General features: G+C 40.7%; 1 protein-coding gene across 3 annotated transcripts in view; it reads left to right on the forward strand.

Moving 5' to 3' along the window:
* Window positions 1-9,318: 9,318 nt before the first annotated feature.
* NOSTRIN (nitric oxide synthase trafficking) overlaps window positions 9,319-15,228 on the forward strand; it is a 74,448-nt gene continuing 68,538 nt past the window's right edge. For all 3 annotated transcript variants that reach the window (XM_037849902.1, XM_037849903.1, XM_037849904.1), the window contains exons 1-2: window positions 9,319-9,389; window positions 11,284-11,525. Coding sequence is in view for 1 of the 3 variants with exons in the window: in XM_037849904.1 (XP_037705832.1) it covers window positions 11,499-11,525 (27 nt within the window). In the remaining 2 variants the exon portion in view is untranslated. The remainder of the gene's footprint in view (window positions 9,390-11,283; window positions 11,526-15,228) is intronic.

Here is a 15,228-nt window from a genome sequence, read left to right on the forward strand (position 1 = left end):
TTTTTAGCATCGCACTCGCCTCACAAAGCAGGTAAGACAAAGGAAGGACTAGACCTCTCAGTGCCTTCCTACTGTGTGCCAGGCATCATGCTAAGTGCAAAAACTATTTCAATTGAACTGTCCGATTATCACTGATGTGTTGGAGCCTGCTCTTATAAGCTGGATTTTAAAATTTTCTGAAATGTTGTGAGCTGTTTATTAAACACAGCCATTATTAAAAATTAAATTACATAAAATTACAATTTAAAATTATATTAAAATATAGATAATAAATACTCAAAGGATAACTTCCTAATTGTTTCCCTACATTTTACTCAATCTATGCTTTTGAGGTAATTTACATCTATTGTATATGTAAGATGGAAACACCATTTCATGGTGCACTCCTGCATATTTCTTCTCAACTTGGTGTTCAGAGACATATTGGTAGCTTGAAATCAGCCTAGTTAAAGCTACAAACCAGGAGGGCTTTATTTTTGGAGAACCACTTGTTAAACATTTACCAGCACACCATGGTTACCCATAATCTATACACTGCAGAAACTATGGCTCAGAGAACTTAAGTAACTTTTTTCTGTCACCCAGCTAGTAAGCAAGTAGAGCTGAGATTTGACCCTAGACCTCAGTGACTCCAAAACCCCTACATATTCTTCCTGGTACATTATGCTGCTTCCAGTGTTTGCATTTGTTCCTGAAAACTTGGTCCGACTAGGTTTCTATTGCATTTGAATTCTCCACTGGATCTTTTAATTATTGCAGATTTCCATTTTCCCCCTGCAGTTTTCATCCCTATTTCTCTCCTTTTTGCATTGCGTTGTTTAGTGCTCTCATATGTATCAGGAGCCCTTCTTGGGAAAGACCCTCAATAAATCTAATGAATTAATAGCTTAACTCAATGTTCCAAGTTCAGTGCATTGCTCCAATTCATAAGTCACACACCTCCTTCCCCAACCTGGGAGCTTGTAAGGGTGAGCAAATAACCCAGAACCCAGGTTTAAGATGAATCAATCCAAGCAGTCCAATAATTCAATATATTGCAGACTAGAAGAAAGGAAGGTATCTAGATAATGGGATTAGTTATTTAGAAGTCTGAATTTTAATAATGGGCATACATTTTCATAGAGAACTACTCCTGGGGGTGGTATGGTGAGGGAGGGGTTGCTGACGAGTGAAGAAGTGATAGGAAATGAAAGGGCAATTGCCAGCCCTCCTTTTTTTGAGTCATAGCAGTTAATTTGATTCTTCACAAGGAAACTCTAGGCTTTTGCTTGCTTTCCTGACCCAAGATGCTAGTAACTATCTGTTAAGCCAGCCAGCAAGCAATAAGTAAGATATCAGACTAGTTGGAGCCATATCACTGAAGATGAGTTCAAAAGGGTCTCTGGACTTTTTAAGATTAATTAGTGAGTTTTCTCTCAGTTATTCCCTCCCCATGTGGGACATATATACTAGAGAGTACATAGAACAGAGCCCAGGACATTCTGTATTTGTAATGTGGCCATTAATTATTTGTATGACAGACAAATCATCTTGGAGGACATTTAAAAGTTTTCATTATGCTAGCCAAAAATGCACAGAACCAGAATGCTAATGAATGCAATAAAATGCACATGAAAATTAAGTTAATTCATGGACTGATCACTGCTTCTGCATAAGAAGGGTATAAAGAAATAGAAGACACAGCTGCTGCATTTAAAGGGCTCTCGATGTAGTTAGGGAGGCAGGCCAAGCAGTAGTTATTTCAATGTGTCAAGATAGCTCTAGAAGAAATAATAATTGTTCTATTGTGCAGACAAAACTTAAAGATAAAAGCCTTTAGAAAACTGTAATTACTCTACAGATATAAGACACTATTAGTATCATAATGTCAAATACACTGTTTGGATGGTAATTGCAAAAAAAAGTTCAGAGGAGAGAGAAGTTTGCTTCATGATCAGGTGGAGAAGACCAAGAATGGATAGGATTTGGATGGGTCAAATGGAAAGAGGGAGGAGATTGGAAACAAAGTGCATAGCATGAAGCAGTGAGTAGAGCCCCTTGGCATCCCTGCCCTGTTCCTGGTGGCCTGACGTCTCTCGGTCCACCATCACCCCCCCTGCCTTTCTCCTCCAAGCTGCTCCTTCTGCCTAGAGGGCCTTTGTCCTCTTCTTCTCCAACTGGCTCACTATTGTTTGTCTTCAAGATTAACTCATTTATCACCATCTCCAGAAAAGCCTAATTCTCTTGAGATTTGAAAACAAAGAAGAGGTACAGCAATTTCTTAATTCTATCAGAGTGCTTATCACACTGCCCCCTCCTCTCAAATGTAAACGTCTTGAGGGCAGAGACCTAGCCTTTTATATCTGGATCCAAATCATTAGCCACGATATCTGCCACATAGTAGGCACTCAACCAATGGTTGTAGAATAAATGTATATATTCACTGTGATAGAAGCTTCCGGAAAATAAGTTTTGGAAGGAACAAAAAATTAGTTGATTTTTAAACTTGTATTTGAGCTAATGAAATTCCCATTCAAATGAAAATGTCTATTAAGAATTGGAAATATAGGCTGTTATTTCCATTTTTACAAATGAAGAAACTGAAGCACAAAAAAGGTAAGTGGTGGTGCAGCCAGAAAGTGGAGGTGCAGATTACATAGTCCAGCGTCTGAATCATTTGTCTGTTGCTTCCTAAAGCAGAACCTTGGGAACTGCCTGTATTCTGATGATAAGCTGGCCAAGAAAACAGGGTTAAGAAAGCCAGAAGAAATATGATGGTGTTAATGATATATATAATGGTCCCTTCCCTCGCCTCTTCCTTCCCTTCCTTTCTCTTTCTGAGCCATTCTTCCTGAAGTCTTTGGTAGGAAGGAGCAGGTGGATGATCCTGCCTGGTGAGAGGAGTCTTGGTGGCCCACATAGGGATGTTGGAGGACAAGTGGGGTTATGAGGGTGTTTGTGTAGGAGGACTGCTCAGCATGGAGAATCAGGGCCTGGGGGGCTCTCCACAAAAGGGGGTGGCCCAGCACCAGGTATCAGAGCCCGGGGGGAAGATGGCACCCTGTGGAGAAGAGCCTGGCATGGGAAATCATTGCATAGAAAGGGGTATGGGATGTTTTGGGTATTCTTTTTTATTTTTCTTCTATTTTTGGAGTAATGAAAATGTTCTAAAATTGATTGCGGTGATGAATGCACAACTATGTGATGAATGAACAATTATATGATGATACTGTGAGCCATTGATTATATACTTTGGATGGAATATACGGTGTGAGAATATATCTCAATAAAATTGCATTAAAAAAAAAACCTCAATTCCTTCCTCTCCATGTTAGTTAAAGCCCCACCATTTCCTCCTGGTTCCTGGCAACCAGCTCCCACTCTTCCTGTTTGTCTCTCAGAGTTCTTTGGCATCTCCTTACTGCTACCAGAATGATAAGTCTACAATGCAAACCTAATTATCACAAATATGCTTAAAATCCTACAAGAGGAGAAGACTCTTACATGGTTCCCACTACATTTGGATTAAAGCTCAAATGTGGGACCCAAGGCTTCCCCTGATCTGGCCTCTGTGTGTCTCTCCAGGCTCATCAACGATAAGGTCCCATGCAAACCAGGTGCTCAAGACATTTTTTGGAGATTTTTAATTCTCTGAATACACCAACACACTCTGTTAAGCAGAGACAGTTAACACTTGCCCTTCAAGCATCAGCATGTTACAATCTCTTGCCAGAGCTTCCTGGCATCCTCCTCTTCCCACCACTCCCCTTCCCCAACCATGCTGGGTTGGGTGCCTCTTACGTATTCCCATTACATTTCTGTAAACACCTCTTTTATGCAATCTATCAAAATGTAATGTAACCGTCCTTTGTCAAACTGAGCTCCCTGAAGGAAGGGATTAGAGCTTGTTCGTCTCTGAATCCATCCTTATGCCTGGAATAGAGAGGTTGCTACATCAAACCTCACTGATTGAGTGAGTGTGTGAATGATTACGCATCAATGAATTATCAGTTGGGTAAAATGCTATAGAGAGGTTAAATGGAGAAAATGGTAATTTTCAGGAGAACCATTTCAGAAGAGTTGTGGGAGAAAGTGCCAAGTGGTAAAATAGCTAGAGTGGTAAGAAGACAACAGGGGAAGATTTTCAACAAGTATGCAGAGGGCTAGTGACTCCGCATAAGTTCTGAGTGAACAGGCTTTCCACATCTGTGCACCCTCAGTCCCAGGGTGTGCAATAGCTATACATACTTTTGAATAGGTAATAAAAGCACATGATACAAAATCCAAATGTACAGAAGGGAATAAAGATTAAATCTCCTGCTTCCTTACCCTTATCCCCCAGCTCCTCAGTTCCTGCTGTAGAAGCAACTGCTATGAATTACCCTTTGAAGTGCTTTTGTTTTTCAGTAAGATCCTATCTCCATAACCTGGCAATGATTGATTAGAAATAACTGTAAATCAATTATTTATAATGTGAAATTGAGGAAAGGACCAAGGTGGAAAGGGCAGATAAATCTTGCGGATGACACTTTATTTACATATGCAAAAATGCCAAACTCATAATTTGCCCCTGAGATGAAAGCAACTCTATACTTGACACTCCAGTGTGTACTTTAATTGGAATCTATGCTGATCATAAATGAGCTTAGAAAAATGTAACTAATGGCACATGGATATTAACATAGGCCATCAAATGAATGTAATTTAGACTAATCTGCATTTGTAAAATGTTCTTATTCTTATGCTTTTGCTTTGGAACTTAAAGCCATAGATCACAGTGGTAGGGTGACTTGATTGTTAATTAGTAGCCCATTAGTCTTCATTTCCTAGGGTTTATTGGTGAAAAACAAATTTACGTTAATTTATTTTATGCATATTAATCTATTTGAATTCATCTTTATTCATCATCAACACCTGGATTTTTAAATTAATACATATGAAACTTGGACACGCACAATGAATATTAAACCCTAGTGCACTGAATACAAGGCTGGTTTGTATATATAAAGTAAGTTAATTACTACTGGTGGGGCTCAGGTTTAAAAACTAGGCAATCTCTATGAAGTCAAAAGTGGTAAAAAATAAAAAAAATTAAAAAGAAGCTTATTTTGTGTAATTTTAAAAGCCACAGACTAATTAGTACGTACTGGACATAAACGTTACCTGAAATGCAACAAATTCACTACTATTAACAATAACAATATCAGCATGTGCCTCCACCACTTCTGCCAGGTTTAAAACACTGACTAGTGCTTCTAAATTGGATTGCTTTCTTCCATCCTGAGGCATTGGGCAAAGGTACATTTTTAAAATGTATGCATTAAAGCAGACTTCAGAAATGTACCTTCTAGCTTTGGAGAGATCAAAAGTAATTTAACCAGAATGAGATTGCTTCTATACTTCTCTCCAAGGGTGCTTGGTGGACATGATGTCATAGATTGCAAAAGCTGTTCTGTCCGTGGCTCCTGAGTACCTGAAATGGCAGCAGACAATGGTATTGGTCCTCTGTCACCTCACCAGGCCAAGAAAGAGGCTTGTTACAGGCCCAGAAGTGGGAATTGAAATGAAAAGATGTGCCGAGACCTGTCACCCACATTGCAGCTAGTCCTGGGAGGAAAGTACATTTGAAGATGTGTCACCCAAACTGCCTGACCACTAACCCCTGGGGTCCAGCAGCCTGGCTGAGCCCTCCTACCCACTCAGCCATCGCTAACCTGAGTCCACTCCCAAGACCCTGAAGACACCATCCCTTTATATTCATCTTGCCGTGCGTGTAGGGGAAAGTCCCGCGGATATTCTCAGCAAACTTCACAGAACTCACCTCTTTTGGGCTCCAGCTTCCCCAAACTTATTCTTGACATTAGACCACTCTGATATTTTTTCTCTTGGTCCCTAGACTCTCTATCTCATGTGTTTATATCTTTTTACCAAAGAAAGTTCTCTAAGTGGCCCCTTGGCGAGTCTCCTGACTCCTTCTCAGTTTCCTGCTTGTCAAAACCATTTTAAATCAGAGTGTGAGAGCCTCCCAAGTGTATTTGAGCCATTTCCCATTTTAGAGTTCCTGCCCAAAAGGTCACACTTATCTTCTCTCTCAGTGTTTTGAACTCTGCTTCCTGAGAGCTGAGGATCTAGGCTGACTCATAAGCAGCATTCTCTGTCTTGTTGGTGAAGAGGAAAATGCTAATGGGATCACTTTCCGTGGTATTTAGATCAATCAAATCAAAACAAATATTTATTGAGTATTTATGTTGCTCCAGGTTCTTGGCTATAAGGAGCTCATTAAGTAGTGTAGAGACAGACTATTAAACCAATAATTACAACACAGTGGGGTAAATGAAACACAGAAGTGTGTGCAATGGATAGCAGTAGTACAAAGGCAAGAGTGCGCTTTGTCTGGGGGAGATGGCAATAGCTGACTTTTGGAGATAAATAAAAGTCAGCGAGGCCAATATAAGGATAGAAAGACCATAACATATGCAAAGTCCTGCATGAAATAATGAGGCAGGCTATCACCATTTCACCTATCAATTTGTCCTTTACTCCAATTATATTTTTTCTTGTCCTTTTTGGTTCCCGAAGCAATACATGTTTGTTGCAAATATTAAAATTATACAGAAATGTCTGACCTAGGAAGTAAGTCCCCCATATTCCCAACTCCCAGAGATACCCTGTTATCTGTCTGATATACAGGTGGCCAGATCTTTTTTTCATGTGTATGTATCAAGCTAAAATCATACTTATGCATTTGCAAACTATTTCTAAGTGCATACATATGATTAAATGTATTATATTATATACGTATTTTTTGGATGGTTAGATCCTCTTGTCCAGACTGAGTAGTAGTACAGTATAGCATAGTAATTAAACAATGGAAGTGCTGAATGAATCCCAGCTACTCCACTTACTGACCGTGTGACCGTGGGCAAGTCATTGAACCACTTTATACCTGTTTTCCCAACTAGATTATGAGGATCATAATAATACATCTCTACCCCGAATGATTGCTGCAATGATTAAATGAGTTAGTATTTGCAAAGCACTTAGAATAGTGCCTCACACATGTTAAGCTTTCTAAATGTGAGCTTTCATTACTGTTGGTATTTAACCAGTTCCCTACTGATGAATGTTTACGGTGTTTCCAATTCTTTTCATGCTTTGGCTACTAAAGAAACCCTTAATCCATTGATTAATAGATTCTTAATAACTTATGAACAGCCCACATCTGCTTCTGAGCACTTAACAAATAAGTGCTAAAGCTGTTAACTCCCCTTGGAAGCAGTACAAGAAAGTGTGGGATGGAGTGGAGTGACTCCAAGGCCAGGCCCAAGGTAGTCCGTGGCAGGTTTTCCTTCCGCAGAGAGGTCATGCCAAGAAGGCCAACGCTGACCTTAGACTGGGAAAGGAAGCAGGAACATTGGGATCAGGAGGTCAAAAGTAAATCAGGCTTGAGGCCCAGGCTGGAAAAAAACCATAGAATCAATGGGGATCAGAAACATGGTCAGAGACAAATCCGAGGACAGAAAAATCGAAAGGATGCTATGGGCATGAATTCTTTTAGAAAATAAGTATGGAATAACTTCTTTGATGAGATGCTTCATATATAGTTCTCATCAATTTGTAGCTACGTACGAGGCTATATTAATATTAAGTCCTGAGCCACAAAGCTCTGTGACCTGCTTGTTCAGTGGGAACTCAGCTCCCTCCTCCCAAAGTCTCCTTGTCCTGTTTCTGGGACTCGGGAGCTGAGGGTCATTCTCACATTTACACTGTCTAGGGTTGGCCTGAGCTGGCCTCCTTTCAAGGTGTTTCACCAGCCACAGCCTCTGCTGCGGGAGATATCTGAACTCCAGGCTGCTAATATCCGGCCTCCACCCACTGCGGGAGTCAGAGCTGCAATGTGTTCTTTGCCAGGGTATGTGGAAGGTGGGATTGGCCTCAGAGTAGAGAGCAGCCCACTCTCCAAATCTCTCATAAATGTAACTCTTCTTATTTCTCTCCCTACCCTCAATCTCTACTGTCCTCCAGGCTGGGATGGGAAAAGGGAAAGGAAGATATAACATCCACCACCTCTGAAGTCTTTTTCTGCCTTATCTTTCTAGTTTCTCAGGAACAAATATTGACAGACCGTTGTAGATTGAATGCAAAATGAGCCCCAACTTTCTGCTCCTTCCCATATCCATGCCCTTTGCTATGAGACTTTTCAGCTCTTAAATCCAGGCTGGGCTGTGACTAGCTTTGGCCAAATGAAAATGGCTGAAGTGATGGCTTGCCAGTTCCAAGCCTAGGCTTCAAAAGGCCATTAGCACTTCCACTAACTCCCTTGGATCCTCTGCCAAGCCCTGAGGACAAGCCTGGGTTAGACTGCTGGCTGAGGAAAAATGTCCCCAGCCCATAGCCAGCCTACAGTCGGTCGACCGCCAGACAAGGGAGGGAGCAAGTCCCAGCAGAGCCCAAAAGCTGTCCAGTCAAGCCCTGCCAAATTAGCAGAGCTGTGTGATGACCAGCTTTTGCACAAGTGAGCTCCCAGGAGACTAGAACCACCCAGCTAAACCACAGAATTTTTTAAATCATGTTTTTTATTATAGGATATTTTATGTATATATACACACACACACACATATGCATACATGGAAGTGATAACTTTCCAAGTGCAATTTAACAAGCAGTTAGAGAGCAAATTTCAAAGAAATTTATGGGCTACATTTCCACAGTTTCAGTTATTTCTTTATTGTGAAATATAACACATTAAGCCACAGATTTTAAGCTAAATAAAGGATGTACATTATTTTAAGCCACTGGGTTTTCTGGTTGTTTGTTACACAGCATTATTGTGAAAGGAGATAACTGACACAACCCTCTTTCTGACCCCCAAAATTGAAGCTTCTTTGCAGAGTCAAACACATCCCCGACTTGAGAAGCTCATTAAGTAGCAAAACTCTAATTATCAGTCTGGATTCAGTTAGGACACCCTGCTGTACTTATAACAGTTCTGTGAAGTGGATACTGTGGCAAGATGGAGACATTTTAATTTAGCAGCTGTCCAGGAGGCCTGAGAGAAAGCTAATCAGTCTGCTGGGAAAGTGACAGGAGAGGAGTATGTATTAACCATTTTTTCTAGCTTCTGTATACTGGTGCTTTAACAATATCTGTAGCCACCCCAAGGAGGACAAGCCCCACCTATACACTCTGTAACTCCTTGATAATTCCGACCCTAGTTGTGGAGACGTCACTTTCAAATATAGCCAGCCAATCCCACACTGGTGTGCCCCTGCCCCACCTTTGCCTGCTTCCCACAGAAACCACAATAAAGACACTTTATCAGTCCCACTTGCTCTCTCTGCCTCATGTCTGACCCTGGTGTTTTCCTCCACATGGCTCTGCATGGCGTGCGGCCCTCTCCCCAGGAAACTGTGAGTATAATAAATCTTTTGAATTCTTCAGATCTTCTCTCTCTTGGTCTGCATTTGGTCTTACCAGACCTCATTCAAGGTACTATGGACAACAGTATGGGCATCGGACTGTCCTACCAATCTTCTCCAGGACTAAAAAGATCATAGTAAATTCGGTGTGATGGCATTTCGTGTGGAAACTGGCAAGCAAGGCCAATCTCCCCATTTTGGGCTGAGTAGGGACTGAACTCAGAAAGAGCAGAAGGAAAAAAGGGGCGAGAATCACCGGGAAGACTTTAAGCTGCCCCAGGCCCTGGGACTGAGGCTTCAGCCAACCTGATCTGAACTCTCTGAGGGCAGAGAAGCCCTGCAGTGGGAATCTCAGTTATAGAATATCAATCTCTTTTTATAGCCGTTCTCTAAAGTTCTTTCATTATGCTGAGTTGCCCTGTCTAATTTATCCACTTGATAGTGTGCAGTGCTTTAACCTCCAGCCATAGAGTTCCTTCAGATAAACCTAGAAAGAGGCTGTCGTTTGATGTGTGACTGGTGGTCCCTGACAAAAGACCCCTCCTCTCCCCTGTGGTCGCGGGGCAAGTTCCCTTCCCTCTCTGTCCTCTTTTCCTTCACATGCTATTTCTAGGGACTTCGACTGGAGTCTGCACACCACGGGAGGAGGAATAGAGGCTAAATGCAGCTGGACAGGTGAAAATTGGATGCTTCTGAACTCTGAAGTGTTCTGCTGGGCTGTGCTCACGGCGCTCCTTTTAGGCGCGAGCTCTTTGGGCCTGTCAGCTTGCCTGTCAGTCTGAACAAAGCTGCCCACAGCCCAGCAAATGGCTTTTACGAGGCCATAACAGGTCACTAGCTTGAAATTTAAGGATAGGCAGCCAGGACTACAGGTGTGAGGAAAGCAGTAAAAATATAGGCTGCTGATGGCTAATTTCTAATTCAGTTTATCCTTTGCAGCAGAAAAAAAAATGAAGGGGAACATAGACAAATCCTTCTTAAATTGATGGCTTAGCCTCCTGGTCCCGCTGGGCTGGGAGCGGGGGTTGAGCTGAGTAGGCCCAGACAGGTGGTCCAAGTACACCAATGTCCCGACGTTTCCCACTGGCGTGCACACCTCTGCAGGGCACACCCACGGGCAGTCTCCCGCCTTCTCTCCGGGGCGGATGGTTTGCCTTCTCTTTCTGTCCCTCGCCAAAGGAAACCCCCAAGAGTGGATCTTGACTCTTTCAGGACTGAAGGATTAAGGCACCTAGAAAGTCTGAGAAATTTTTAATTAGTCTCTCATTAGTCCATGACAGGACCAGAGTGGAGAGACAGCAAATTCCACTCTCTCCCTACCGTTCGTGGGGAAGAGGAAAGGGAAGGGGACGAGTGCGGTAAGGCAGGAGGGAGAAGAGAAGCCCTATTAGAAGCCCTTTCATCTAACTCTATGTTGACAGCAGAGCAGGGCTTGACTGCACTTCCTAAGCACATCAGGTCCTAGTCACATGCAGGGCTCACAGCCTGAACTGCTTAAAGAGGACATGGGTTACTGGGATATGGAGGATGAAGGTTTTAATTTTTCCAAAGTGATGAAAAAATGTGATGTTTACATTTTCACCAAATCAATAAGATGGTGGCTTCTCTCTCACAATGTATGCGGCTAACTTCATGCACTTTTAGCAGTTCCATTCTATTTCTGAAAACTACATCTCTCTCCCTTGGAGCAAGAGGTGAGGGTAAGAGTCCCTCTACCGTCATCCCAGAGCCCCAGAATTATCGGGGACATTGTACAGACCTCTGCTCCTTCTCTCAACGGCTACCAAGGACTCAGTCTTGCTCTTCTGCTTTTCTTCTGCCTTCTAAAAGGCATTCTGTTTACAAATGTCTGTTTTCAAAGGTCATTCTCATCCTCTCACACCAGCTCTCGACCCAGAGCAATTCTTTGCTGTTTCAAGGAAGCAAACGGGATGAAAGTCCAGGGTTGGAACTTCCTCCCAGTTGTGTTTGACAAGGACTGACGTACTCTAGGCCCACTGGCCCTTTGAAATCCGAAGTCCAAGACACACCCAACCTTGACTGCCAAGTCCAGAGCGCTGGAGCCGAAGGTAAAAGGGCAGAAGCAAACACCATTGCAACATGAGGGACCCACTGTCAGAGTGTTCGGTGAGTGGCTCAGTGTGGTTGTATGCCTGAGTGTGAGAGGGTGGGTGGGAGTCAGATTTATATATTACTGGATGTTAATGTATAAAATTTGAGACGGTCAGAAGCCAAACATGTTTGGATATTGGCTGTGGTACAAAAATCTGTGGTGGATTTTTTGTTTTTTTGTTTGTTTGTTTTGGGTTCCATTTAAAACAGAGCCCTTTCTTGCAAATGACAGAGCAGGTAATTGTCATCTTTCATGCTCACATGCTTGCAAAAATTTTAAGTGGGTGGATGCTGATGGTGGCCGATGTCTTAAGACATACACTTACAGTGCCAACCTCATGTGTAAAGTAGACAAAAAAAAATAATAAATAAATAAATAAATAAATAAATAAATACGTAGAATGTCTGCAGCCAAACTTTGGCTCTGATAATGAAATCAGGTGGAAGGTTTTTGTGTATTTTCCCTTACCATTTAGAGTCAAGGATTTTCAGTCCTAAAATAGAAAGGACAGGCTTCCCACTCTATCCTGCCTGCAGGATTCTCAGACAGATTTACCGACATATTTGTTTCAGTCCTAAAAATAGATTGATCAAAAGTCAAAAGACATTGTGAGTTTGTTAGCAGCAATAATGGAGAAGTAATTTAAGAAATGAGAAACAATTAAAACAAAGAGGGACTATATTTACTTTGGAAATAAAATAATCAAGGATTATCAGTGTGTTATCCCAATATTTAGCGCCGGTATTTGAACTTAATGTCAAAAGCAAGAGATTGCATTCATTCTTCACATACTTTATTAAAAAAAAAAAAAAAAACAAAACAAAAAACAAACCTGTGGGGAGGCAGGTAAATGGGGGATGTGATAAAACCACACACAAAAAATCAGTTGATAATTACTTAATTCATTTTTATTTATTCAATGGAAGTGCAAAGCACAGGCTTAGAGAATATGCAACCCCAGCTGCTACTCCGTAAAACAAGTTCAGGAATCAGATGAATGAATGAGATGAATTCATAAGTGACCAGTAATCTTAATAATGACAATGCAGTAGCAGGCTTTGCCTACTTTTCCCTTTTTAACTACAAAAATAATATGTTTAAAGAATACCCAGATCCCTATCTGAGACTTTACAAAAGTTTCACCCATTAAGTTTACTCGTCAGAAACTTAAATCCTTCAGTGAGCTCTTATGCCAGCTAAGTCCCAAAACCCAGAGGCAGTAGCCTCTTCAAGAATAACAACTTCATGTGTCCCTTTTCCCATAATGTTGACACCCCTTTTCAACATGAACAGTTTAGGGTGGTCACTGCCTAGACATCCCCGAAGATCAGGAAAGTGATTAAACTAGAGGAAGGGGTATCAACAGACAAGATGGAATTTAACAAAGGATTATGAATACTGAATCGTTATAAAATTTTCTTTTTCTTAGTTGCTGGGGTATTAGAATAGTTAGAAGGAAAGAACTGAAATGGTGGAACTGTAATACATAGCATCCTTTGAAATGTGTTCTATAACTACTTGTTAAATTGTAATTTGAAAGCTATACCTTTTTGAATATATATTTCAGAATAAGGAAATAACTGAAACTATGGTACTATAACTCATAATAACTTTGGAAATTTCCTCTATATCTACTTGTTAAATCATACTTTCAAAGATATTACCTTTTTGTATATATGTCATATTTCATAATAAGGAAATAACTGAAACTGTGGAATTGTAACCTATAATACTCTTTGAAATTTCCTCTCTAACTATTTGTTAAATTGCACTTGGACAGCTATCACTTTTAAGTGTATATATTATATTCTATGATAAAAAATATGAAATAAAAATATGTGCTTAATGTAAAAATGAATTCCAGCAATATGACTGTATATAAATTTTAAGAGTAAAACTCTGCCCCTCTTTAATTACCTCCATCCCAATCTTCCACCCCTTAGTAAGCACGAATAACTTTTTAGAAAACTCCTTTAATATTTGTTTGCTTCCTTATGAAAATTTAAAGTCTTCTCCTATGTCACTACTGATACTTTGATGATGTTTCTGCATAGATTGGTGGTGTGAGACAGGATGGGATAAGTGCAAACACTTGGCCCCAAAAGTTATCAGAGAAGGAAGTGAACACCAAGGGAAGAGTGGGATGGAAAACGAGGGGGAAATTGAGTCCAGGTTCAATTAATTTAAAAAAAAAAAAGGGGGACTAAATCCCTAACATCCATTCCCAGGCTGCCCCGGCAGCCTGCTGACCAGGATTTGGGAGACATTTTTCCTTTTAACCCCAGGACAACCTGTCACCGTAGCTCAAGGTCAGTTCAATGCTGCACTTCCTGACGTGCTGAGTAGTTCTCTACTCTACACCGAGCCATCGTCCCAAGGACGATGACTGCAGCCCTGAAGGTCATCTCTACCAAAGGTAGTCAGGAGTCAGAGGGGGCGGATATTCCTCCAGCCAGGGATTCTAAACCCTCCAAAGGTATGGAATCTTTGTTTATTTGCGATTGTTTCATCTTGATTGAGTGTTCAGAGTTGATTTCCGGGAGTAGTCCTAGCTTGTACTTGGAAACAATGCTGCGTGAAGATGAGGCTGCAGTTTGGGGACAGAAGTAAAACAAGGGAGTGGATTACAAATGAATACTTCATGGAATGCTGAGATCATTTTATGAAAGAACCCAGAGCTCTAACCACTTGTAAAATGTCCCCTTCCCTAGGTCCCTAGGTTTGTCCAGAACACAATTCATGAAGTCTTTGCTTAGTTTTGGCCTTACACTGGTCTAGACCAATGGGTCAGTGGTTTGCATAAACTGCTGGGGGGAAAACATTACCTTTTTATTTTTACTAATGTTGAACTAAAATTTGGAATTTCCTTCAATTCTGAATATAGGCAACAAACCCCAGTAATTCTAGCAGCTTCTGTGACTTTGTAACCAATGAAAACCACAGATGTTTTAATGTAACATCACAGTTGTTGCAGGTATTTAGAAATATGTTTACCCCCAGCAGTACTTAGGAATTGTGGTAATAATTCTTAACTCTTGCTGGTTAGTATGTTAATTAAAAAACACATATAATACCACAATTTGGGAGAAAAAATGTTTTTATAAATATATATCAATATAATTAGTTTCTTATGTAGTATTATTTTATTTTATTTTATTTCATATCTTTCAAAATATTATTCTGAGTAAAACAGATTTCACCAGACTGCCAAAGGGGCACATAGCACAATAAAGTTTGAAAATCTCTTTTAGTTCATGCTCTAGGAAGAAGATAGCCTGATAGCTTGGGCCATTCAACTCCCCAAATTGAGGTCAATGTCTATACACAAATAGCCATCCTAGGGTACACAAAACCTGGCTAAATGCTACTTAAAGCTTTTAATTAATCTTAAGAGTGTCAGAACTTATTTAAAGAAGATTTTTTAAAGTTCTGTTTTTGAAAAGGAATAGGATTGGCTCTGGACATTGATGCCTTGACCCCTGTGAGCTTAGCTTCTAAACTTAAAAATATGCCAAGAGGAAGCATCTTCAAATCCATATGCAAGAAATAGGCAGTGATCAAATTATCTCCAAATGAAGTAACCCAATCAGAAAAAAAAAAAAAAAAAAGAGTAGCATCTTCCTATGAAAGAGTGCCATAGAAATCAAGGGGAAGTAAGGAGCTGTAACCAAGTTGTGGATTTTGACTCACTCATACAGTATGCAGGTAGGGAGCCTG

Source organism: Choloepus didactylus, chromosome 9 (genome assembly GCF_015220235.1).
Source record: "Choloepus didactylus isolate mChoDid1 chromosome 9, mChoDid1.pri, whole genome shotgun sequence".
Classification (NCBI taxonomy): domain Eukaryota; kingdom Metazoa; phylum Chordata; class Mammalia; order Pilosa; family Megalonychidae; genus Choloepus; species Choloepus didactylus.